The sequence below is a fragment of the Diuraphis noxia genome, unplaced genomic scaffold, assembly GCF_037042655.1.
Source record: "Diuraphis noxia isolate RWA-SAM2 unplaced genomic scaffold, SU_Dnox_SAM2 contig0001, whole genome shotgun sequence".
Classification (NCBI taxonomy): Eukaryota; Metazoa; Arthropoda; class Insecta; order Hemiptera; family Aphididae; genus Diuraphis; species Diuraphis noxia.
This window is the reverse complement of record NW_028301711.1, coordinates 31,071,434-31,099,036: the sequence shown is the minus strand read 5'-3', so window position 1 is coordinate 31,099,036 and position 27,603 is coordinate 31,071,434. Positions and strand designations below refer to the sequence as shown.

Genomic DNA, 27,603 nt, shown 5'->3' with positions numbered 1-27,603 from the left:
TTAAATAAAAACTTATGCGGCTTGCTAAAGCAGTATAATAGTATGTATGCATATTAAATAATGTGATATATTACAGCGTATTTACGTATACTGCATGGGTGTCACCCTAGTAATATTAAAAAAGTTCACAAAAGCACAGTAATGCCATCGTAATTGTTCTATTTATATTACGCCTGTGTGAGTATCAAGCATGTGTTTATGGTGCGTGTGAGTGTGTGAGAATTTACAAACAAATACTACAGGTGGGAAACGCTGAGACGTGAGCGAACTATATACCGACCGGCTTCGGTGTAAAAGTTGTTTTAAATTTAAATTGTCATGTTTGACTATGATTCAGGTCAACACACATACACCAACCCACGTTCTCGATAAATCCTCAAATGCTTAAGTACATAACCTAAAGATAATATATTATATAGGAACATGAAAAAATATCTATGAGGTTATATGTACAGACCGTAGTCCGTAATGGCTGTTTGCAGTAAAAGTTAAGTTATGTAGTTTATGTAAATCGCTGAAATGTATGGAAAAAATTAATTAAATCTAATCCTAAGCAAAAAACAAAAAAATCTTGTCCATGCAATATATAGTATAATATAAGTCTGAGAAAACAATGACTCTTTGTGTAGTGTCGTGCACCGTTATGTATCATGCATGCAAAAAATCGGTATTTTTATCTAAACACCAGTCAACTTAAAGCTCATACCAAAAATAATGATTGATGTCCCAGAAATGTGTTTTTATCATGTATAAATTGTAATTAATATAATTATGATGTGCATTATTTAAGAGTAGAATACAATAAAGAATATAAGAACAAAAAAATGTATATTATAAGATATGGTACACAATATATATTATGATAAGCATGGCAAATAAGTTTGAAAGTACTCGTATAGTTGGATATATCTATTTTTATTGTATAAATATCTGCGGCAACCGTAACCTACATATTAATTTCATGTATGGATGTTCCAAATTCGGCAACGGAAATTTATTGGTTTTAAAATATTCTGTATTTTTTTCTTAAAAACTTTTTCTATGCAGTATACAACCACTTTGGCGTGTTTATAGAGCTAAAATATATTTGCCGGTAAAATGAACTCATAATAATCTATAATATTGACATTGGGAGTATTCAAGTCACAAATAAATAGCGTACTATTTTTGGCTAATCATGTATATTTATTTGGTAGATATAAGTCGTATAACATAGACGTATGTCGTACATTTGATCGCATATTTATGTATTTGCTACCCATATGGTACAAATCATATCATAATTTTAATCATCAGACTTAACAAAATATTTAAAAAATAATAATAATAATAACAGTAATACTAAATACCAACCAATAGGAATAATTGATTAAAAATAATAATAATAATAATAATAATAAGCCAACATATGCATATTATAGTAGTAACAGTTCGTAAAGAGGATGATATAAGATTAAAAGACACAATTTTAGAGTGATTAGTTTTCATTAGTAAATTTCATGATATGGGGAAAAATTGTCGAGAATAAAATTAAAAGTAAGTTATTAAACGGATTATAAAATGAGAAATTCAAACACGAACTTTACCCTAATATTTACCCATGACAATAATCTAGAAGAGTCTATGTGGCAACCATGAAGTCAAAATAAAAAAGACAGATTATTTTCAATATTGATAGTTAATTATAAATTGTAATACGAGTTCATTAGTAACGATTTCAGTTTTATTTGTTTGTTCTCATTTGTATGCATGTGTATAACCACTTTTACTTGAAAAATATTTAATAGTTACCATGCTATTTGAAGCAAATTAAAAATTAATATCAAACTATATTGAGTTTAAAATCTTGTATAAATTAATATCGAATATTAAGTTTTGGACATAGGTAATAGAAAGTTTATGATCGGTAATAGTTTGATAACTCTCTTTTAAGTGAGTTTCAAATTATTTAGCGTATATATCATCAGTGCAGAGTACAATATTATTTTAAAACAATGATAATAATTTATCCAATAAAAATTACTATATATGATGAATGATGAGTACTCGTATAGTGTATAACGTCAGTAAAATAAAATGTAATTTAACTTGTGATTAATTAGTATAATAATATAATAAATATACCTATAATATTATGACGGTTTATAGTCTCAACTAAATAATGTCACTAAATATATTATCCAGTATAAATTATAACGATAGTAATTATAATAATACTATCTATATTAACATCAAAATTACGACAATCGAAGACAATAAATCATGATATGGATTTAGTAGTTACTTACGCGCTTGAAGTTGTGCATATAATAATAGTCATAATATAAATATTAATAATAATAACAATAATAATAATTATAATTATGATAATATTGATAATAGCATTAAAAATAGTAATTTAATTTATAATAAATTAATAACATAACACAGTAATTATTCCACCGAACAGTAAAATCTTATCGCAGTCACAGTTATGATAAGATACGCGATTTTAAACGAGAAGCGATGGAAGCTGCAGAGAGGACGTGGGTGTGTCATAGTTGCACCTATACACAGCATACACATTCGAGATTCCGATATTCGACTTGAATAATATGTGCCAGTCTCTATTTGCTCTCGTCAGCATTATTGTGTAATTGTGTTTGAACGCTCACACACGCGCGCCCGTAAGTGGAAAATAAGCTCCCGCACGCTAATCTGTTGTGCTATTATTAAGCGGAATCGGTTAGGTTTAGTTGCTTCGCGTAACCACGGATACCTGGGTACACGTATACGCCATTATACACAATAAAATATTGCTCCAAACTTTATAATCCTGCAGTGGTGGAGATCGTTGGTATACAAAATATATATACCTATATAATATTATATTATAATATGTGAATATGAAAGAGTAATATATTTTATTATGAATTATAACGTAATAGAAATCGTATCCACACAAACGGAACATACTTAATAATAATTAATTGCAATAACCTGATACGGCACAGACAACCACACTTAAAACGGCCGTTCTCACGGCCACTAATTCAATAAGTATGACAAGACAACATAACACAAACAAATATGCGATATGGTAGAAACAATACGATTTTCGACAAGTATTGTCGACGAGTGTGTCGATTGAAAATGACATCGATGACGCATAACAGGTTGTAGGATCGATGTCACTTTCACTCGTCAAAAACATAGAATCTCCGACAATGAGAACAACACCCAGAGCGGAAAGGGGTATATATACGGATGCATTTTACCAACTAATCAACAGTATTCCTTCCACCTTCCAGACAACAAGACATCAAGAGATCAACACACTCTGCTGTCTACCGAAGGATCCAAGGAGAACAACCGACGCTGAAATTGAATATCGACGCCGCCGCCGCTAGCGAATACGGACTCAAGCACGACCAGTTGCCGTCGAGACCACCGGTCAGCGATACTTACAGCCGCCGCCGCTACCAACCGTGCCATACTATTAAAACAGCCTGTTTCCGGGCTAACCCGCGACAACGACGGACACTTTACGGTCGATACTATCCACACCGCCAACATCACCAACGGAACGAGAGACTGTGTCTAGGCGATCCGGACACATATAAGCGATACATCATTCCAGCCATCAACGATCGTCCAAGGGGTTGAGCCGAAGTCGATAGCAATTGATATTTCCTGGCCGTGACGTTACCACCGAAGGACTGACAACAAATACCAAGAGCATCGGTCACTCAGGAGTATCGTAGAGGATCAAAGGACATCACCTCACACCGCATACACGTTGGAGGTATAAACGGCTCTTTTCAGGGCCACAAGCGACGCGCAGTTTGTCCCCCCAAGCGCGCCTGCCTAGGCCACGCTTCTCGCCCGGGCCTATTGATCGACGCCACTTTCTCAAGCGGGCTGATCATAGCCACCCGGGCCGTCCCGATGATGTATTTTATAAAACTATCCCCGTTCATGTGCGACAGCCTCGTACCCAAGTACATTGACATACAAGCCCCTGTATATTTGTAAAAATATTTTCATGTAGAATAAAAACCTGATAATTACGCAAGAAATCACTTGTATAAATTAATAAAAGTGACGGAGTAGCGTCCTCGGCGGCTCCGTTACAAACCATTTGTCTAGAAGGATTTTGGTCGGAAATAGAAATATTAATCAGACCATATACATATATAAGCATATCACGACTCATGAGGTTGCTGGCAGTCTTAATGTATAAGATACTCCTTAAAATTCTCTTATACAGATATAGGTATTATTGATAACTCACAGACTATCTGGAAATTAATTTTAAGTTGTAGTTGATAAAAATACCCCATCAAGATTGGGACCACTATATTATTGTGAGTTTTGGAGTGATAACAAGTTGAGGCAGTTTGTTATATTTTTATGCAACATGATAACTGTATTCATGATACTGATAGCTAGTCCATACTCGATATAAGTGTACAATTATTTATACATAATTGGTGTAACTGCTTATAAACGTTATGTCCATATTTTTATAATCTATTGGTAAGATTAATCGTAGTTTTTAATTCTTGCATATCAAGTTTTAGTAACTTTATAGAAAAAAAAAAAAATAAATAATGTACAACACTTCAAATTTAAAACTCATGGTATCAAAATGTTAGCGTATCTAGCGCAAATCCAGGAATAGAATTCGTGATAATAGACACCGATTATGCTACTTGCTGTGCAGTTCAAATGTTTACATGCAACATGAAAATGCATATTATAATATTATATCATTTATATCACGTGCTATGCATTTTCGATTTTCGTGCATTTCCACACTTTTTAGTGAAAGAAACTCAACTAGAGTAAACACGACGTCTACTGAGTGGCGATGATAACGACGTGTAGCATCTTATAATCATCAAACAATTTATGAAATAGTGGATTTAGTATAAGGTCGAAATAGATACATACTACCCACATTTCAAAAAATACACTAAAATAGAACAGCGATCCTGCGATTCATTATCGGTGAGTGTTGCAAAGGTTCATAATATTATTCTGGATGAATCTGGTGGGAATTTATTATCTACTAAATTTCCAAAAATTGTCATTGCACTGATGCATGATCTCGGTCAATTTCATGGTTTGAGGGATTCAGCGTTCTCGTGTTTTTAAGTCATGATTGTTTAATTTTTGCGCTTTTGTAATATTTCGTTTGTGTTTGTTATAACACTATTCCACCCTCTTGTTTATGTATACGGTGTAACGAACTTGAATAATTAAGCAGCTCATTGAAATAATAATCAATGTAAAAATGTCACAGCGACACTATAATTCTTGGTATCATTTAACCGAAGTTAATTATAAAGAACTGGAGATGAAATGTGTGATATCTTATTTAAATTGTCCTTAATTGGATACTACTAGGTAAACGGTTTGATTGTATTTTTTATTATTATGATTCGTTGTCATTAAATTATGGCATTGCTGTTAGTCAATAAAAACATTGAATGTAATTATTTTTTTTAATTTTAATTAGTAGGTAGCGTATTTAAGTTTTTTTTTATGTATGCTATATCGTAAAATGGAATGTTTGAATTTTAATAATGGAGAAGAGTATAATTTGAATTTCCCAACACTGTAAAAATTAGTTTTTTCGTATAGTACATACTGTGTGTTTATAGAAAATTTATTTTCATCAAATTACCTTGTAAAAATGTGTATTATTTTATCAAGTCAATTAATTATTATAAGCTTAACTGTGGCAAATAATTTATTGAGAAACTAAAAAATAATTCTATGGAGTTGAATATATAAAACAATAGTATACCAATATACTAAACTTATTTTGTAAATGGAAAAAAAAATTTAATTTTAAAGTTATTTTTTTCTTTATTTATAATTTATCTAAAAAAAAAAATATACATGAATGTTTATAGATATTATACTATTTATACTTAAAAGTATAATGCTGAGCATCAAATTTTGAACTTTTTTATAAGTTTAATATACTAAAAAAAATTTTATACATCACTTTTCCGAGAACTATTGTCTAGCTGGTTTTGTTAATAATTAATATAAAACTCAAATTATAGATATAATTACTCGATATTATAAATAAAAAATATCGGTCTTAAAATATTTCAAATGTTAATAAATTAGAAAACTATTTTGAATTTTATGAAACTTTTTAAAAGTTTATATTGAGATAAAAAATAATAACCAAATTTAATTTATTTTTATACAATACATTACATGCCATATTATATTCGTATTTTGTTCTAAAGCAATTTATTGTAATCTTAACGATATGCACCAATAATGATGGGATTGTAACGAAAAAATAAATTATAATTTAAAACATTAAAACAATCGTCACATAAATGTAAAGGTAATCAAAGCTAGCAACACTTTCCAAGAACAGTGAAAGATCTGTACAAATTGTATTTTTCAAAATAAATGGAATTTTTAATACACCGAGATACAATATATACATCGCTATTCTGTAATTATAACATACTTGAATAGAAGATGGTGTGGCATATATGGACAAGTGAGTAACATGTTTAATTCACTAATTTTAGTTGGTTATACGAAATATTTAGCTGTAAAAGCAACACAAGTTTCAGGCAACGAGTAGTAACTTTTTGGCCTCATTGTTTATCACATGATATTGGTGAATTACTATTTTCATAATACGTTTGGAAGAAATGACGAATCATTGTATTGAAAAAGATCATTATAGTGAAATGGTTTACGATCATATTATAATATTCTAAGATTTATGTACTTGTAAATTTATTTAAGAATTTTGAATACATAATGAACATGATACTGCGTATAACTTTGCAATATCTGTATTATAATAATTGTATACAGAGCCATGCTAAGGGGGTGACAAATGAGTAAGTGCCTAAGGTGACACAAGTTGAACATTTTAAAGGGTGGACAATATTAAAATGCATATTATATTGTTTAATAGAGGTGCGAAATTGTAGGTTCCTGAGACGCAAATATCGCTAATAAAAGTTAGCACGGCACTGGTGATATGGAAATGCCAAATCACAAATTTACAATAGCCACAATGCTATACATTATTATTTATAATTCAAAATTAAATTAAATTAGATTAAATTTATACTTGATGATTATTATTAAATAGTATAATAAAACATAAAAACTATAGCCTTATATTGAACATTTCTATGGATTTAAAAAAAGCAAAAATAAAATAAAATATTTTACATCTACTTATTAATTTTTTTTAATAAATAAATGTATTAAGTCATAAACTCGTAGCAATCATTATGCAGATAATATTTTTCCGTTTTTTGCATATCATCGTTTCGTACATTATATAAATTCACTGTTATCAGAGTCCTATTAGACTCACGAATTTGGGTGATTGGATAGTCGAAATAGATAATCTGACTTTTATTCAGACCTCATATATTCCATTTGAGTAATTTTTCGCTTCAAACCTACATGGCACGTGGTACACACACACACACACACACACACACACACACACACACACACACACACACACACACACACACACACACACTAGAGGAGTCTTGAACACACGATAAATCGATACGTATCGCTTAATTCGATGGTTGAGCGTGTGATCGGGCTGAAGGGAAACATAAATAATTCGTAACGAAAATTAAATTGGATAGTGGCGAGAAACGGGCTACAAATTAAATTTGGGCCGATCATCAACTTCTTCAGAGGTTGCCACTAAATATACATACATATATATATATATATATATATATTTATTTATATTATATGCGTAAATGACATTTACTAAAGGTGAATGTGCATATATTTGCAAATGCACCGTACAAATAGTCTGAATAACAACGATGTAGGCCTCAGACCCCGTTTTCATGTAATTATATTGTATACTACTTGTCTACAATACTTCAACGTCTTAATAATAATCGTTTGACGTTGTCTCTTACGGTTGGCATATCTTATATGTATTACAAGCGGTCACTGAAAATAATTAGTGTAATCCATCCTGCTTTTCACCATTGCGACTATTCACTAGTCAACCATCTCGAATGTAAAAAAAAATCAACATAAACAGTGATCCAAAAACTTAATTTTATTCAATATAATATTATGTATGTATATATATATTTTTTTAATCAATACTGTTGTTGAGTGTCAACATGAACTGGACGAGATGGTTATACCTTCATTGATCGGAATTAGGTGATTTCAAAAAGAAAAGAAAAAAGTAGACCTATAGCTACAACAAACTCGAATGGTGTCTGCCCAATTTGACAACTATACCGCATAAAGTCACTCATATACTAAATCATTTTTGACTATATTTTATATCCATCCAAAGTCTGAACCTACGTCAGATCAGGACAAAATGTCCGTTTCAGAAGGTAGTCTCCGATATCGTTTTAGATTTTAATCGATTACACTATAATAGTAATATTAAATTCAATTCGGGAGGTTAGTGGGAAGTAAACCACCACTACCGTAACCACATTCAATTACGTTTAGTTAAAGCAGTGGTATACGTCATATGTTATTTATAATATATATTATATACTGTTAAAACGTACATCACGACTATTTTATTTATAGTATATAACATTATTTCGGTCGGTTTTTCAGAGATTTAAGAAAATCTATATAAAATATCGAACATCGGATGTGACCGCACCTAAATAGAATATAATATATCATGCATAATGTGCCTAAATAAATTACATAGTTTTTTTTAAATTTCCGTGTGCTTTTCTGCCTCGCTGTCTAAATCTATCTACATACAGGTATTATTATTGCAAATACAAACAGAAAACGAGCAGCCATCGATATTCCATAGATTTTTCGTATCAATATTACATTATATAATAATTATACTTCTAATAGTGAGAAATAAAAAACTGGTCATTTTTATTTTGAAAATTAAAGTTAGGCATAGGTAAGCATATGAAAAAATATTTATGACAAAACATTTAAACACAGGTAGTGCATTGTGCCACAGTATAATAGCGAACAAAATATTAGTTGAATTTCAAGACCTCTTCGTGTAATATGCGTTGATCTCAATCAGCCTGCGGTGTTCTCTGGACAATCACAGAATTTATATTTTTAAACGAATTAAATTTGCAAAACCATAAGCCAACTCAACCTAAATAACCACTGTTTTGCATAATTTTGTATTAAAACACATATGCATGTACTCACGTATCATGTCCAACGAGACGGAGCTGGATATGGGAGGCACCATGTGATTGTTGGATGCTTGACAAGTGAAGACGGTGTTGAGGTGACGGCGTTCAAGTCGTTCAAGGCGCAACACATTTTTGACCTTCCGGTCAGGTAGCGTTTCGAAAGTCTCATCGATCAGCGCGTTCTCTTGCCACCAGGTGACACGGGGTGGCGGACGTCCTACAAATGAGAAATGGGATCGTTCATAAAAAAATATTAATACAAATATTAATATAGTTATTGTGATACTAAAATGTGTCAGTGATCTGCAGACAGCGATATACATATATTATGTAAGTAGAACTGATCTGTATTGGTGAATCGACAAAAACTGTCACCAATAAAATTATTGTTATCACGAACCTGTTGATTATGTAAAAAACTGAATCGATCAACATTTATAACGACATTGAAACTATATTTATATTTGATATGATATGTAGGTATGCATTTTTTGCTCGATACTTGTATGTACAATATTCGCCTTGTTATGATTTGACATTTTAAATTACCACAAATATATTAGTATTACGTGTTTACTTTCGACAGATCACTGACGACACTACCGGCGGTGGTCACTGTATAGAACAATATGAAAAACGTGTAGTACAAAATAAATTATTTAAATCAGATACGACGTGATGATTTTACTTTAATAACTTTGTACAAACTGGAGTAGGTAGTGATATAACGCAGTCGATCTGACTGATCTCTCGTACGTATTTAGCGACACCTCTCAGGTCGAGTAATATTATTCTTATCTTATTATCAAGGTCCATTATGCTAGAATCGTTAAACATGTATATCTTTTTATTCGAGAAAAATTAAAAAATCAGCCACTCCACAGAATTTTAAGAACCTCAATGGCTCTGTGGTACATCAACATACCCATGTTTTAAATATAATTAACTTACATACCAAAAGTATTCTTCCTACTCTTTAATTGTGTTCATAATTGAATAAAAAATAATAAATAGTATTGTAATATTATTATAGTGAACCAGCCACGATAAAAAGTTTTCACTTAGTCTTCGTATAAACCTCTGAGATTTCGAATGACAGTGGCATAGTTTAGTCAATAGTCATATTATTATACTGTAATGCGTGTGATAGGCGTATTATGGGTTATGTATACAGTTTTTTTCCACGCGTCAATAATAATATTAAATGTTTGAAATATCTATTCAAAACGTTTAAAAACAAAAATCCAAAGATGTCGATGAGAGACAGGTTTTTTGTTGGTGTGGAGAAAGAAGACGCACTTCGTTACGTTATTATAATGCACTGTATATTATTATACAATATACCGCGTTCTTCTGACAACTTATTTTTGCAAAAATATCGTTCGAAGATTGATTTATAGTAAGGCCTCAAAACGAGCGAGTAACTTTTTTAACCCACGCCCCGTCAAACGTTTCCATACAATAATAATAATATACGCACCATAATATACGCGTATACCATTGCGGGTTTTCAGACACGATAAGTCCAAAAACGTTTTTCTAGGGAAAAGAATATTATATTCAAACTACTGTAACATACTATACAATATACACACAAACGAAAAAAAATTGCATAATTAAAATTATATTATGTATGTATAAATTTTACCAACCCGCGACTGAATGTGTTCACATATATTATGTTAAAATTATATATAACAACACCGTGTAGTTTTTGTTGAATTATTTACAAAACTGTAGTGCGCAACTTCTTTATATTGTTATGTTTTTTTTTCACTCTAATCTGAATGTAAATTTTTAAACATAAAAATTGTATGACATAAAAATAAGAGCAAGACTAAAAAATTAATAACGATTATCACTGTAAATAAATTCCAAACGCATAAGAATTCTAGAGTATTAAATCGTGGTAAAAATAAAAATTCATTTCTAGATAACCGAATAAAAAGAAATTTCATTACAAGCTAATAATTATCTGTAGTTCCCGAAATAATATTATTTTCATTGGACGTCAACTAAAATGTAATTATTATATATTTATTTTTTTGGTTCGTTTAATCGTAATAATATTATTATCTCGAAGTTTTCGTCAAACCTAATGTAATATTTATTTTTTATTTAAATGTAAATAATTCGTGTAAACAGCAATTTAAAAATAATAATTATAACGTTGGCTGTTCGCCATCGCTGCAGTGAGGAAATAACACAATTAAATGTGAATCGCATCGTTCTATGTTTTATGTGGGATAAAATAATACTCAATTTATGTTCACGTGACTCACTGGTAATGATTCTTTGAAAAACTTACATAAAAGTCACACGCTCACAAAATTAAACGAGTTATCTAGCCCAAATAAATCAACTATTAGTAATAGTATATTAAACGTTAGACAAAACGCATAATATGTACAAAATATATAATTAACTACCTGCAATACAATATATAAAAGCTATGTTAGAATAATTAGATATATTATGCTTGGAATACCATTTCTGCTTTTTATTTTTAGGACGGAGTTGTATAAATAATATCAAGTATATCAACGCATTGTACCTATTTTTTAATTTTTTATATCGATTAAAATCTGAACTATTCATGTTTAAAATAGAGGTTTTGATTTTAATTAGATAAGAAATTAGTTATGGTTTTTGAATATTATGTTGTAACGATAAAATCATTTTCTAATCACTTTTGTAAACATTCTCACTAAAATAAATTTAAAAAATATTTTAAGGGATATAGTTATTTTTTGGCTCAATAATATGGTAGCAAATTGTTGCTAACGTAGGATACCTACGGTCTGAAAACCGTATGCAAATGGTTTTCTGTCTGTTTACAATGATTCAGTTTCCGATGTAAATATCGTAACTTCGAGCATTTTCTATTTTTCCCATTGTATTGCAATTTTTTTAAGTGTGTCTTATGCTATTTGTGTGGTTTTTCGTATTCCCTTTCTCACATATAATATAATATATCATTATTTTATATCAGACATTGGAGTACCATCGTATATCTGTTACATACATGCATATACTACACTATCTTTTCACAGCCGAACCATCCATGCTTTCGCACATAACAATAACATATTATTATCTATTGCTGCTCAAATTTTGACCAATTGCTTAGCACTTCTACATTAACCGGAACCCCAGCAAACGTCGACTGTCGATATACATTTTTATTATTTTTGTTTTATTCATAACGAATAGGTAGGTAATTTAAATTTTAAATTTCAACAACTCGTTTTCAGGCAGCTTTATAATATAATCGTGTACCAAATTCAGAAAAAAACGCATATCTATTATATACGAACAACTCGTGTTCATACAAGAGTCCGGGATACAATACATATTATACAAAACGCCAAAAGCAGAGTTGTACAGTTCAATAAATCTAGACGTACTTTCGATTATTTTTTTTTAAATAGTTAAGATTTTACTTATTCAATATCTTGTCAAAATGTAAAGACATAAATACTGCTATATAAGTAAATATAAATTTTGGATGTTTTCTGGACAAATTTTTTATCTTTAGTATATTTAATTTAAAATTATTAATCTTCTATACCAATGTACTAATGTATTTTATAAAAAATATCAAAAAACCACTGTCGAAGAATAAAATACATAATAAATATTAACATCTAAAGTTAGTTTCTAATACACAGAAATATAATCACAGCCAACATAATATTATAATTTATATTATTATGCTTTTAGTGGATAGTAGCTGTTATACTTACAAATGTCTTGTACTCGTATTTAATATTCTATCAAAACTGAAGATGGTCCTATAGTAATTAATTTATCTGTCTTTAATTTCGTATCTGATCATTTCAGTGGTTTATGAAATATCAATATTCTAGATGGTACAATGGGTGGGAGCGTGGGACATTAATAATAAGACAATGTATTATTTTATAAATTTAATACATGAACAAAAAGCTATTAATCTTAATATACAAAGAACAGTCATCAAAGTGAAATGAAAGGCTGTTATAAGTACTCTAATTTATTTCTATTTAAAATCTTTTATTGGAAATAAAAGCCATAGAATATAATTAAAAATACATTACTCTTGATTAAGTGTTGCAACTGTAATTTAAATTCGTAGAAAAATTAAATAACTCAATTTGTATTAGTAAAATTAATGAACTTGGCTGAAAAGTATCAAATAAATTGATCTGAGAAAAAATATGACTAAACTAAAATGTTTTGGAAAAAAAAATGATAGATGGAAAAATCATTTTAAAATAACTAAAATATTTCATTTTCTATATTTCCAATAAAAATAATTATTAATATTCTGGTATTTTTATTATTTAGTAATTATCATACTTACTTGTGCTTTGATTAAAAAAATAATGAAAAGCTATGTATAATAATCAAAATTTATAATTCTTAGGATTTGTGTATTATTTAACAATCAATAAAGTTTACGAAATTGAAATATTTAACAGATTTATGTAATATAATCTTATTATTATTATTATTTTTTTTTTGAGTTTAGTTAAATATATAATCAAACTAAAAGAAAAATGTCTTATTTTATTCGCATAATTTAATAAAAATTTGAAGGTACTTATTTCTCAAAAATATAAAAGTATTATTTAAGTATCATTCAATATAGTAAAATTATGTATAGTTCTATAAATATAACGTTTATTGTACTTCCGTGTAAGAAAATTGTATGTCACATAAATTAAATATGGGTATCTAAGAAACACGGAATACGTTAAAACCACTAAAAGGAAAAAAAAAAATATTTATTTTTTCCTGAAGAAGACCCTTATAAAATGTTTAATTATAATTATAGATTGAAAAAAAGATTATCCAATACATTCTCTTATTATATGTCTTAAAGAAAAACAATAAAAAGCATCAAATGAAAGTGTATCGATGGCGAGACACCAAATCTTCAAAATAGTTTTTTAAATGCTAAGGTTTCATCATTGCTTTTAAATTTAATATAATATCTCACCATTATAATACTCTCTTGGAGATATATATTCAACGTTTTATCTCAGTACCAATACTCTTATTATTGTATATATGGACCATATTTTACAGTAATTGCTTTTATGTTTAGCTTTAGGTAACATTATACAACATATTATATACTATAATAAAATGTAGCCACAGTTTTCATTTTAATCAATTGGATAAGTTTACATTTTTTGAGAAAAACTAGTTATCTCTTTTAATATATTTTTCTCTTTGCATAATTTCAATCAACACATTACTGAAGACCATTGACTGCCTAATTTAATAGAATTTTCATTTTCTTTTTAAAAATTAAAGTTCTCTAAAAATTCCAACGCACAATTGAATACAAGAAAATCCTAAGTTTTGGGTAATTATAGAAAAATGTACGTGGTTTGGAGTAACTGCATTTACATTTTACATTATAATAATATTACTTATATTACTTATTAGTTATTGCTTACTATATAATATGCTACTATAATATGCTTACTATAATTTACATAGTGTAGTACGTCACAATAATATAATGCACTATTGCCAGTATTTACATACATGTAGCGAAATTGCCTATTTAATACGCCGTCTATTTAAAATTAATAACTATTTTTACCTATTCTTATTTATTATATTAATTTTAAAGCAATGAATTTAGTTCAAAAGTACCAACTAATAATGTATATCTAAATCACGAAAATGATTTAATTTATTATTTTCAGTAATTGAATTAAATGAATTCCTTATAAAAGCAGTTGTTTTTAATATACGATATTTAAATATTATAAAACGTATTCGTTGTGAATCCTTCAATAAAAATCGGATAATAAATTATAGTTCTTGAAACCGCAACAATAATTTAGTTACGTATTATGGTGAGTATGTGTACGTTTATTGAGTAGGTTTGTTTCATCAGCACTAATCGTGTGTTCAGTTTATAATAATTGTATACACCAAAAATAAATTAAATTATTATTTTATTTTACAGTATACCAAATAGATTACGTAATAGTTATGAGGCGTTTTGTCGATATATCCCGTAATGGTCTGAAACATGGCTCAACGTATCAGTTCACTCCATTCTCTGATATTATGGAAGTTTTTTATAGAGCGTGTAGTGAAATAATAAAACTTATATGACGGTGTGATTAGACGAGATAAAATACCTAACGAATTATTATTATTTACATTATACATAATATTGTTCGTAACATTCAAGACCAGCCGCTCGTCTTCGTACATAATAAAACTTTTTGTCCTTAACAAATTGATTTATATCTCTTCGATCTTAGGTAGGGTATTACATATACATTATATAAGTAGTGTTTGACGTGGGTGGGACTCCGATGGACTGAACACAATCGGAGTTGGTGTGGTACTCTGAAGGGCAGGCCCGTTTTTAAATTATGTCTGTCAGTCTATTTTTCATCGTGTAGGATTCTTGGGCCATTCCTTGTTGCGCGCGCTCGCGTGCACACAAACACATACTACCACACATCAGGACCATAATAACGGCTGCGTTTAAGACCTTTCCTTCATACAACCGAATACGTTAGTATTGGCACACAATGACAGGTTTTTATACAAGGCCATCGATCCCCGGACCCCCAGCGGCACTGATTGATGATGTAAATCATCGGTCCGATAAAAACCCGACCGTTTGGTGCCGTCGACCGTTGTACCATTACGGCCGATCAATGCCGTTTTTGCATCGTTATTATCACGTTGTCCAATGATGTCATCGGGCTAAAAAAAAAGATATATATACTAGCCCATCCGCAGCGATCTCACAGTTCTCTCACTTATAGGCTGTATGGACGAATAGGACATTTTAACGTTACACAAACTAACTGGCCTCGGGGAGTGGTCAACGATATGTAGTCAAATCACATTTTTGTCAAATCACCCTCGGGAGTTGAGAGAATTGACAATAATGTTGTTATATGAGAACACAACGTTGAAATTGATGACAATATTTCGGTATATGCGTAAATGATTCATTAAAAAAATCTTTATAATGTACGTAAAATTCAATATCATCAACATGACAGATAAAATATCAATATTATTCTTATTGAAATTATTATTATCTCATTACTAATATAAACATAAATTAATAATAATAATATTATGTAACAATATATTATTAATTTGACATTTATTGTTCCAAACGTTTCTTCGCTATAACGATTTTATTACATATTATTAAAAAAAGAACATTTGTTTTATAAATATAATATTTTATAAATAAGAATAAAATACTGTTGAGCAACTTGTTGAGCAACAAATTATATTCTGAATTAAAAAAATTCTATAAAAACATTTCGTTTCGGTATTGAATTTAATATTAACTTTTCAATCAAATTTCAAGGCTAATATTGAATTTTTATTTCAAAGTTAAGTTGTTTTTTTTATGTATCTAGACGTATTTATTTTTTATTAAAATAATTAAATAAAGTTTATGATCAACACTAAAAAAAATATTTATAGTGACATAAAACCAATTGACTGTGATAATATTCCAGTACAATTATATTACTCAGCATTCTTGAATTCAGAATATCGAGTAATATATGGGTACATACTCAATAGGTATTTGTGTTTATAAATAATTACTCCATGTAACCGATGTAATATTTACATTGATTGGTATAGGTTAAAATTCGGTAACCTATTTAAATTTCGATAACCATGTTAAGTAAAAGATTTTATGATACATTTTTAAATTGTCAGTGTGTATCATCTATAACCAGAAGAACGGTTATAGACAACTAATTATAGAGAAACGGTCGTCCGATACCGTTTGGTTGTTTTGACCGATAACAACTCATCGTACGAGAACAATAATAATATTCCAACCAGCTGTTCGCCCGCTCACGTACGCGTGTGTTTTGCTTTTTTTCACACGCGCACTCACTTATCCATAACCATAATAATATATATATATATATATATATATATATACATAAACATATTATGTGTAATTTATTCAAATTGACAATCGGAAACGAACACGCAAACGATTATTCGGATCACGTCCCCGGGACTCTGTGTGTTTCTACAGCTCAAAGGAAATACCCACGCAAAATCTACGAGTCTAGTCGTAAAAGTGAGAATAATAATAATAATAATAAGAGCAGTAGTAGTAGTAGTAGTAGTAGTAGTAGTAGAAGTAGTTGTTTTGGTAGTAGTAGTAGAAGTAGTAGGTATACGATGGTGGGGATATTTCGAAGAAAGAAGAGCATGGAAATCGCCAAAGCGGGCGTGGACATATGTATCGACAGACAGACTGGCATTTCGCATCCGGTAAGTGCACTATATAAACACACACACACATATATATATATATATATATATATATATATATTATATTATAATAAAACGCAGATTTCGAGAACGAGTGTTTTTTACCGCTGCCATCGCGTACACATACGCTGCCCGAATACGAGAGCACACTATTATTACTATTATGATAATACGGCCCGATATTTCCGTTCACTCAGCTCGGTATACTTTCCAGTTTTAGGTCGTACACATACGTTATTACGGTAATATATATTGTTATCACCGCCACGGTGGCAGCCTCTTTGCACTCCTAAGACAAGCAAAATGGCATCGCGAAACGTGCTCGTTATATTTTTCGCTTGACGTCGTGAAGCGATCTGATTGATTCAAAAAGAGCGCCGACGTTTCAGCGAACGAGCTGCTGCTTGTACTTTTGTACCGACATATGTGGCATTATGATTCCCTCGTTGAGATAAGGTAATGAAAAATTGCGCGAGGATACACTATTTATTGGAAAAACAAATTATGTTTGAAAATCTTATTATTCTGTCGGTGAGGGGGAAAAGAGAAAATTAATAATGTATTTCCAGACTTTTGTCATAATTTTGATCTGCGTGTTTGGCAGATGACGAGTGGGCATGCATGGCTCTCACCTACTATCGACGACTATCTAGAATGGATATATTTTAATCAATCGGTCTTTGATAGAATATGTATCGCTTTTCAATCAGAAATCGTTGGCGATTCTATTCAAACTTTACACCTCAGCAATATTAAACTTTCGATCGTGTATTTTTGCTTTTTTTAACGAACATCGACGAATTGTATGTCATACAGGAGAGTTTACCATATTATATTATAATACAAAGGAGTGGCGAGGAGAATAGTGGAAACCCTGTAACGACGACTACGATGGTGACACAATCGATATTATTATAACAACGTGTATTTGTCGGTGGTAATCGTTAGCATTAGGTCAGATTTTGGGTATTCTGTATTGCGCTACGCGTCCCTTAAACCCTTTTGCAGGTCGGTGGGTAAAACTGGGAATTAATTTGCAAACGGTCACACATCAGCAGCGGTGGTCTCAGTGGTTGTCTTCGCTTCAAGGATATAATAATAATACAACACTGCCGTCGAAACGTATATTAATAATTACTATAGAACCGAGTCATCGCTCGGCCCTCCGCATCGTCAGGATCAGATTACGGCGCTCGGAGTGGTATATTTTGATAATTATTATTATTATTGTAAGTCCAATTTTGAACTTTTTAGCCTCAAAAGTAATTTAAATTCACGGTTTTCTAATACGCTAAAACGTTAATTTATAGTAAAGTAGATAACTCATTTTATTTAACCGGTGTTTTGCACGAGCTGTTCGATTTCCAAAAAAATATTACGTATGTGTGTATAAGATATGAGATAATATATCTGAAAACTGATTGCTTGTTATTTTATTCCAGATTTCATATCCTTTTAGATCTAACAGTTAAATTATTATTATAGTGAAATATTAATTTAATAATATACACTTATTATTGCTAATATTATTAAATGTATAGTCGAGCAATGAACAATAATGACATGACATGCTACAATCGCAAAGACAAAATGTAATAATCGTACAATAAACTACGGATCGAATTGTTCTTATAATTAATTTATTATAACCATCCTCTACTATCAAAACCTTTAAAATAATACGGTTTAGACATTTAACAAAATCAATTAAATAGTTATACTACCTAAGGTAATTTATTAAAAATTATATATATAATAAACATGTGTGTGTGTGTGTGTGTGTGTTTATCAATTGTTATAATATTTTCTAGGGTCTAACATAATCTCAAAAATGTATAACATATTATTTTATTAATATTTAAAATATGAGATTTTTTAAACTTTTCTAATAATAGAACTAAATCATCGACAGCTAATACGTTGTTAGCACCATTTTTTTTTAACACTAATAACCTATTGTAATTTGAACTCTTGAACGATTGTACAAATGAACAATTAAATCTCAAGTACAATCATTGGTAATCAATGCAAAGAGAAAAAAAGAATGTATCTTAAATATCCTATAAAACAGTTTGCTCTGATTTTTATTTTAAAGTTGCAAACAACAATAAATATTGAAATTTTAGGTTTAAATACATTATTATTATATTAGATCACTTTTACCGAGGATGATGATGTCATGAAGATTCGTTTCGTGATTTCGTCCGATTGATGTGATATAACGAGGAGCGACAAATAATTGAACAGATTTAAGTGCCCTTCGCCAACGCCACTGGAGTTGTCTTCACTAAATGGCCATTTATTAGTGAATTCACTGGACATCACTTAATGTTTCCTAGTCGTGTTATGAACGCACGACTCGATGCGAGCGCATGCGCAATTACGCATATATGTTTAATGTTGATATTATTGTATACACGTACGCACTACCACCCGACTAGGTTATCCCTTGGAATGGCTTTTGGTAGGTATTAACTGGTTAAATGGCCGTGTACCAACTAAATCCAATTTTGCACAGTGAGATAAATTATTGTTTCTAGAGACGTCGTTATGGTTTTGATGCTTGTTTCCAAATTATTCTCTACATACCAGTATTGTATAGATTGGTAAAAGTATAAGTCATCGTTTTTCATCAATTTACTTAGTAAGTGTAGAGTGTTCACACACAGGAGAAAATAAGTGGGCCTAAGTTCCCCCTCCTCATAAATATTTTTTGAGCACCACTTAATTTATATATCACTTAATTACTATTTACTTTATATTATATTATTATAATATTATAATATTATAATATCATGTAAATAGTAAACATGTGAACTCCGCCAGAGATGACCAGAGCATTAATTTCACTTTTACTAAAGTATAAAGAATTGTTATTATTAAATCGGTTTTTCGTTTGTTTTATTCCAACGAACAGTTTATCTAGAAACAATAATTTTGATAAATTTAAAACTTTATTGTGATTTTTAGTATTATAATTATGTTTATTAAAAATGGTCGATAAATAGATAGGTTAGGGTTAATGATATGAACATTAAAAATAATCAAAGCTCATTTAAAATTGCGATTAAAATTCTTACTTCTTCACCAATTCAACTAACAATTGATAGTGGATTTATAATGCGTAGTAATAAAAATTAATCAAAACCAAAATTTTCTGAACTTTTTCTAACAATAAAATAAAATAAATCCAAACAATATTTTGTCTCTAAAAATCACTATTTTTTTAATGGGCCATATCAAAAATACTGAAGCTGAGTACTAACCTCAGCGTTCACTAGATTACTTGAAAATTCAACTCACGATCACAGCTATAAATACATACTTACATGTCTCACCTATAAATGTTAAAAGTGTTAATTATTGTGTAATCTTGTGCTTAGACTTTGTTAGTGCCAATCCAACACTTAAATCAACCATAAAACATTTTAAAATTTAATTTAAAAAAGTATAGAGAAATTGATTATTATCAATTATTTAAAAGACAAATAAGCCCTGCAGTTTCATACCTATAAAATTCACAAAAACAAAGCCTATTGAATAGCCATAATAAATCTTTAAACCCAACACAAGACCAAAACTAGAAAAATTTGAATTCTCGGTCCAAAACTCAACTATATCTTTCATAAGGTCACATACTATAATATCAAATTTTGATAACTCTCCCTTTTACTGAAAATAATATGTGACTTCTTAGAAATGCCATTTCTGCCATCAAAATAAATAATCATGAGTATTGTTAAAATGTTCGTTAGATACGTTTGTAACGAAAATTCAATGCGATATGACCAATTAACAATTAAAACGGTCCTAAAACCATACTTATGTTATAACTATTCACTTAAAATGTATGTTTATCGCAATTATTCGAATTTCTTGATTCTCGATTGAAGGGAAACTTTCCATAAGTATCTAATTATTCTATTTTCCAAACCTTAAAAAACAATAACACCCCATCGTTCAGAACAAAATATAGATTATTGATCTTCTCTGTATTTTATGAAATAATATGATCTTAATAATTCGAATACATTAACTGCTGAATAATGAAAAAAACTTATTTTATATAGTATAATATTGAAAAAAAATTAAATACGTAATAACGCATCAGAAACATCTCAAGGCAATATAGGTCATGTTATTTCAATATAAATACATGATTCCTAATAAAATCATTGAAGTGGGCATTTGATATGTATTGATAATTTATTATCACATTAAGTAATACATATGATATATTTCTAATGTGGCGTAAGGAGAAAAATCGATTAGACACTCAAAAAACCCGTATGAAATAGTAATGGTATATATTATAATATTATATACATTTTTTTTCAGTGGTTTATAGGTAGATATTTTAATAATTAACTAACGTGCAATACATTTTGTAAAATAGTGAAGAGAAATACGGTGTTATTTTAGGTGTTTCATATTTTTATTATAATTTAGGACCTATATTAAATTATTATTATTATTATGATAAAAAAAATAAAATCTTTTATTTAGTTTTATTAAAATTCGAAATATAATTTATATCGCTGATACAGTTAGGAGAATTAATATAAGTATTAAAATATTTTTAAGTGTTTAAAAAACATAAACTTCCCAAAAATGAGATATAAGAATTTTTTTACCAATGGTTCCAGTGATATCCAATTGGTGGCTAAATACATAAGTAATATAATGTGTAGTATACAATCATTATGCAATAGAATATCATGTTAATTTCGTTACTTCTAAACTATTATTACTAAAAGAACAAATAACAACACAAAATATTGAATTAACACAATTTTCATTAGAATGCTAGGTATGTAGGAACTTCCACAGTATGAAATTTATTTTTTATACTTTTGTGTGAACCTAGTTAGTATGTGTTGCCTAATTTTTATGATTGAGTAGAAACTTAAACATATCATTTTCAAAACCTTTTAGCTGTATACCACAGACCACCGAGTTTAGTACCTAACTCATAGCTGCAGTTTCAACATAGCCAGTTTATTTTTAACCACACACCTCAGCCATATCTCTAATATATTTATTAATATTGGATTTAGTTAAAACTGAGATTCATTCAACGATTACATACATATATTTATTTTTTATTATAATAACGAAAAAAAAAATATAGGTAATTACTTTTAAACATGTGTGATTTTTTTTTTTTTTAATCAATGATTATTCTTAGAAAAAATGCATAAAATAAATTATATGTTTACGCGTACAGTTCAGGTCAACTTATTAAATTTCAGTACATAATACCCAATTTGTATTATGATTTCACCATATATGTGTCATAAGCGTAATCAAAAAATAAACAGATTTAATGCTTCTTATGCTAGGCGAAATTTTATGAATAATTCATAATAAATGTTACGACAAAATAATGTGTGAAATACGCCAGTTGTTTGGAAAATTATACATCAATACTCCATACACTAAAATATTTTCATTTCCTGGAAATTATTTGTTTTCTAATCTGTAGCACAATACGGTTAAATATGTTTTGACTTGCTTCAATATGCTTCACATATAACTTTTATAAAATATAAAAAAGAACATAAAATGTTTATGATTATTTTATACTTAACACTGTAACGAAATGGGCAATATTTAAATCTGAAAGCCAAGCTATATGGTAACTCGATCTACTAATATTCTTCAGTTTTCGATTATATGAATATTCGAATATATTATGGTAAATACAAGTAGAGTGGTGCACAATAGAATTTTTATAGTATATGCAGTGTTTGAAAGTACTCACTCACCTTTTTGTTTGATATGGAAAAAAAACCTTCTTTCTGCTCTTGAAAATAATTCCATTCACATAGGTTATGTTTATTTTAAACATTTAAAATTAAATTTTGTAAAATATTGCTTTCCTAGTCCTTTAACAAACGACCGACTCTTGTGGCTCTTATGCCTGGTAATAAGTATACAACGCATATAATAGCATATACAGGGTGATTCTTTTATCAAACAACACTCATATGGTGTTTGTGTGTAAATACCACCTAACATACACCTATAAATAACACACAAACACCGCCCAAAACAACCCAACTTTGAGAGGCTATATCTTGTAAACGGATTAACGAAAATTGAAAACTTAAACGTGAAAAGTCATTGAAAAAATAGCCTTTTTAGTTTATGAAATTTTATGTATGGGTTGTCATTTTAAAATCAAAAGTTGATAATGGTTTACCTGATAAATATAAGGGTGAATATAATATTTCAAAAATATATAGTTCTAGAATAAGATGGATCTAAAATTTTGAGAAAAAAAAATTTGAAAAGAGTCAATAGTTTTTGAAATAATGAGTGTTGTTTGATAAAAGAATCACCCTGTATACTTAAATTAGCGTTTACCATATTTCTATAAATATGTTCAAAATTTTCATAATCACTAGCAGTTAACCGTAAATTATTATTATAAATATTGATTAAGAACAGAAAATCTACGACTGCCCAATTATGAACAGTATTTAAACTATACTTGATATAATGATATACCTACCTACTATATAAGTACCTGTATTGCAAATTTATATTAGGTAAAAACGTAAATGACATAGGTATATCATTCATATTTTAGTTCTATACTTTTAGATTAAATATTTATATAAATCAGTAAATCACTATACTTCAAAGAAATTAATCATTAGAATTAACATTGTGTTCGCCGAGACTCAGTTGTAATTTACACATATCTAAATTCGAGAGCACGCGAAATTCCATTAATTATAGTAACTAATCCACTGTAAAATGAATACCAATACCAGAAATTTCGTCGTGTACAGGGAATCATAAATATAAATTAATAAATAATTGCAAACTCTAAATGGTTATTAATTATCGCTCAATCTTCCATAATTATATATCAATATTTTATGATTCGTGTTATTATGATTTTACAACAAAGTATTTTGGTTTGGATTATTAAAAAATTATTTCGAAAACCACTACAGGTGTAGACTTGAAGTAGATGCGTGAAACTCGGTCGTTTTTCTAAGCTGTAAATAAATTAAAGTACCAGCCTGATAAGTTTATCTGGTAATTTTCTCGAATATATAGAGTGGGGGATGGGACGAATACTCGACAACGTCAACAAAAACTTTTATCAAATGTCCTCAGATATGGCGTAAGTAACCAGGTACGTACATAAAAATAACAAACCATATGCGCTGATATAACCACGAATTGAATCTTTGTACACGTGCGATGTGGTCCACAAACGGAGGACCTAAATTAAATATATCAATCGACCTATCATGATAACCGTAACAAACAATATAATAATTTAAATCTATATTGACTTTTCCAAATTATTAAAATCCGTATGTTATTGTTGTCCTATAGTTATCAAAAAAATATGTAATACATAATAATTGACAAAAATACATCGACATACGTGCACTATGATGACTATCATTTCACGATTCACATTGAACTTTAGCTTTTCAACATATTTAATTTACCACAATCTGTCTATCAAAATTTTTTTTTGTTTTCAAAGAATATAGGCAGCTAATTTTAACGACTTATAAAATATACTATTACCGATCGATATTATTTCGAAGGATCGTCCCTTAATGGTATCACATAAAACCAAAATTTACTTTAACTTTATGCAGATGTGATACCATCATTGTAATAATTCACAATATTATATTACTATATAATTTTAATACAATAACTGACAATAACCGTCAAATCTCAATCTACGGTCTGCAGTAGATTGAGTATAACATTTGAAATGTCTAGTCGAGTTGAACAAATGCTCATCAACATTAAATGCTCAATGATTTCATCGAATCATCTAGTCTGTTTCCATTTCTCAACCTACGGTTTAATCGGATTTTCCGATTCATGTTTTCATTATTTTCAAAGTCTCATTCGGTGAAATAAATGCACATACAAACATTGGCATAATACTTCGTATATCGCACAGTAACGACATGTCTTCATTGTTTACAGTTGTAGACGAGACTTACCATGTTTGCACTTGAATTATACACTCGTACATTGTGTCACATCATTTCAAAAACGGTAACTCTTACTTTTAAAATATCTAAGCCAGTTACACAAATTGACAAAGCAATTACATGATGCGGTATAAGAAACATTTACATTTCCGATTTTCATTCGTATTCTCATAATTTCTCAAGATTCGTACGGAAATCATATTATTATAATACGTACATTATTATCATATTATTTATGTTAATGTGTACTTGGAATAAACTCAAACAATGTTGAATTTGAAATTTACCAATATCACGATTTTTTTGTTTTGATAAAATGTGGGTATAGTATTTTCATGAAAAATAAAGTTTTTATTAACAACGGTGTTAGTTATTTGTATTGGTTTTCAGATTTCTTAACCCATGATGAAAACATTTATAATATTCAAATGCCACCTGCCCTTCTACATATTTCATATTGTGTATTTTTAATTAAATTATTCTTTTTTTTTTTCAAGTTATATCATTTAATGATTTTAAGAACAATAACCATTAGTTAATACAGTTCAATAAATGTTTATAGAAATAATTTCTAGCAAGCTTTTTTTATTACGCATTCCGTTTTAACGATTTATAAAATTCATTGCGCTAAATGCGTGCAACTATTACTAAAATATTAACTCAGTAGTCACAATTATTATAAAATAATAATTCAAATATAATGAATCACATATTTAATAGTTTTAGTGCAACTATAAATGTGAAATAGCATAGTTAATTAAATGAAATTAAAAATAAAGACCATTCATTATATTTCTTTACATTATTATAATGTTTATCTAAGAATATCTGTAGAACTATTATGATATATTTTTTTTCAATAACAACAAATTTAGTATGCAATAGACAAAATTATAAATACGAGTACAAATGAAATGTTTTACTCGCAAGTTACGGTTTTTTAGTGGAAACAATTGAGTGTAAAGACTACGCAGAAGTGGCGTACATTTGTGTAGATGTTCAAGAGTAGTGCATCGTGTTATTTTTAAAATAAAATGTTCATTTATTCACGTTTAAATTATTTTAATACATATTTCTTTGGCTGAAACACAGTACGATGATAATACGTATAAACCACTCGTGAGGTGCAAATGTAAGGATTAAAATATATTATTACGATACATACACGTAAAACATAAAATGTTATATTTTTGAAATGTATTGTAATTATTATTTTGAAATAATTTAAATATAATAAAATATATTTATTAGCAGTTATTAATTTTCAGAATCTAAGTCATAACATTTTACAGAGCAGTCTGGGCTTTAATCTATTAATGTACCTATGTGTTAGAGTGACGAGTGTAAAATTGTGAACAGAAATGTTAAAATAATTTTAATTAAAAATAAAAGTGAAAATTAAAACGTTGTGCTTGATTACGGTAACATTGAAAAGTCAACGACGCAGAAGACAAAAATAATATAAGTTTGTTAAAACAAAATAAATCATTAATGCATATTATAGGTATTTCATGTAGGTGCCTAAGATATGAGTCTTCGTAATTCACTACTTCCGTGTACTTACAAAATAAATGTAAGATATTTACCATAGTACTCATTTATTTATTACGGCCACTGTTTACAATTTTTTTTTTTAATTCAGCAGTTTTGGGTAAAAAAAAAAAACTTAGTCAATTAAAATGCTAATACGGCGTGTGTGGTGAAATGAAAAATGATTCTAATTATAAATCAACAAAAAAAAGCGAAATATATCGTACTCTCGAAGACTTTTAAGGTGGTTCCGAACGGTAATGGTTCTCTCTACACATATTTACTCTCACTCATTCTCCTTTCTCTCTCTCTCTTTTTACCCATTCTGTATTTTTATCTCTGTTCTCCGCTATCCGTTCACTCTTTTATTCCACAATCGGTTAATGACAGCCCACTTAAGATGGGATTGGGTTAAAACGACCGCCCACGGTGACTCAAGTGGTTCAATGCGGTCTAATAATGCGGTGGCAGAGAATATTCAGTCTTTGTCGGCTGCCCGCCATAGACGTGACCCAGAATCGCGTTAAATTATATTATACGAGTGTGAAAAAAAAGTTATATGGTGGCAATAGTGTCCGTTCAATTTCGACAGCAAAAACAAAGCCACCGTATATATTACATATAACATT

The 27,603-nt window shown here is 29.2% G+C and overlaps 1 protein-coding gene across 2 annotated transcripts in view; it reads right to left on the bottom strand.

The window, feature by feature from the left end:
- Nucleotides 1-27,603, bottom strand: part of LOC107164968 (contactin-5-like) — a 468,396-nt gene that overhangs the window by 93,689 nt on the left and 347,104 nt on the right. For both annotated transcript variants that reach the window (XM_089215856.1, XM_089215857.1), the window contains exon 5: nucleotides 9,184-9,387. In XM_089215856.1, coding sequence (XP_089071982.1) covers nucleotides 9,184-9,387 — 204 coding nt within the window. The remainder of the gene's footprint in view (nucleotides 1-9,183; nucleotides 9,388-27,603) is intronic.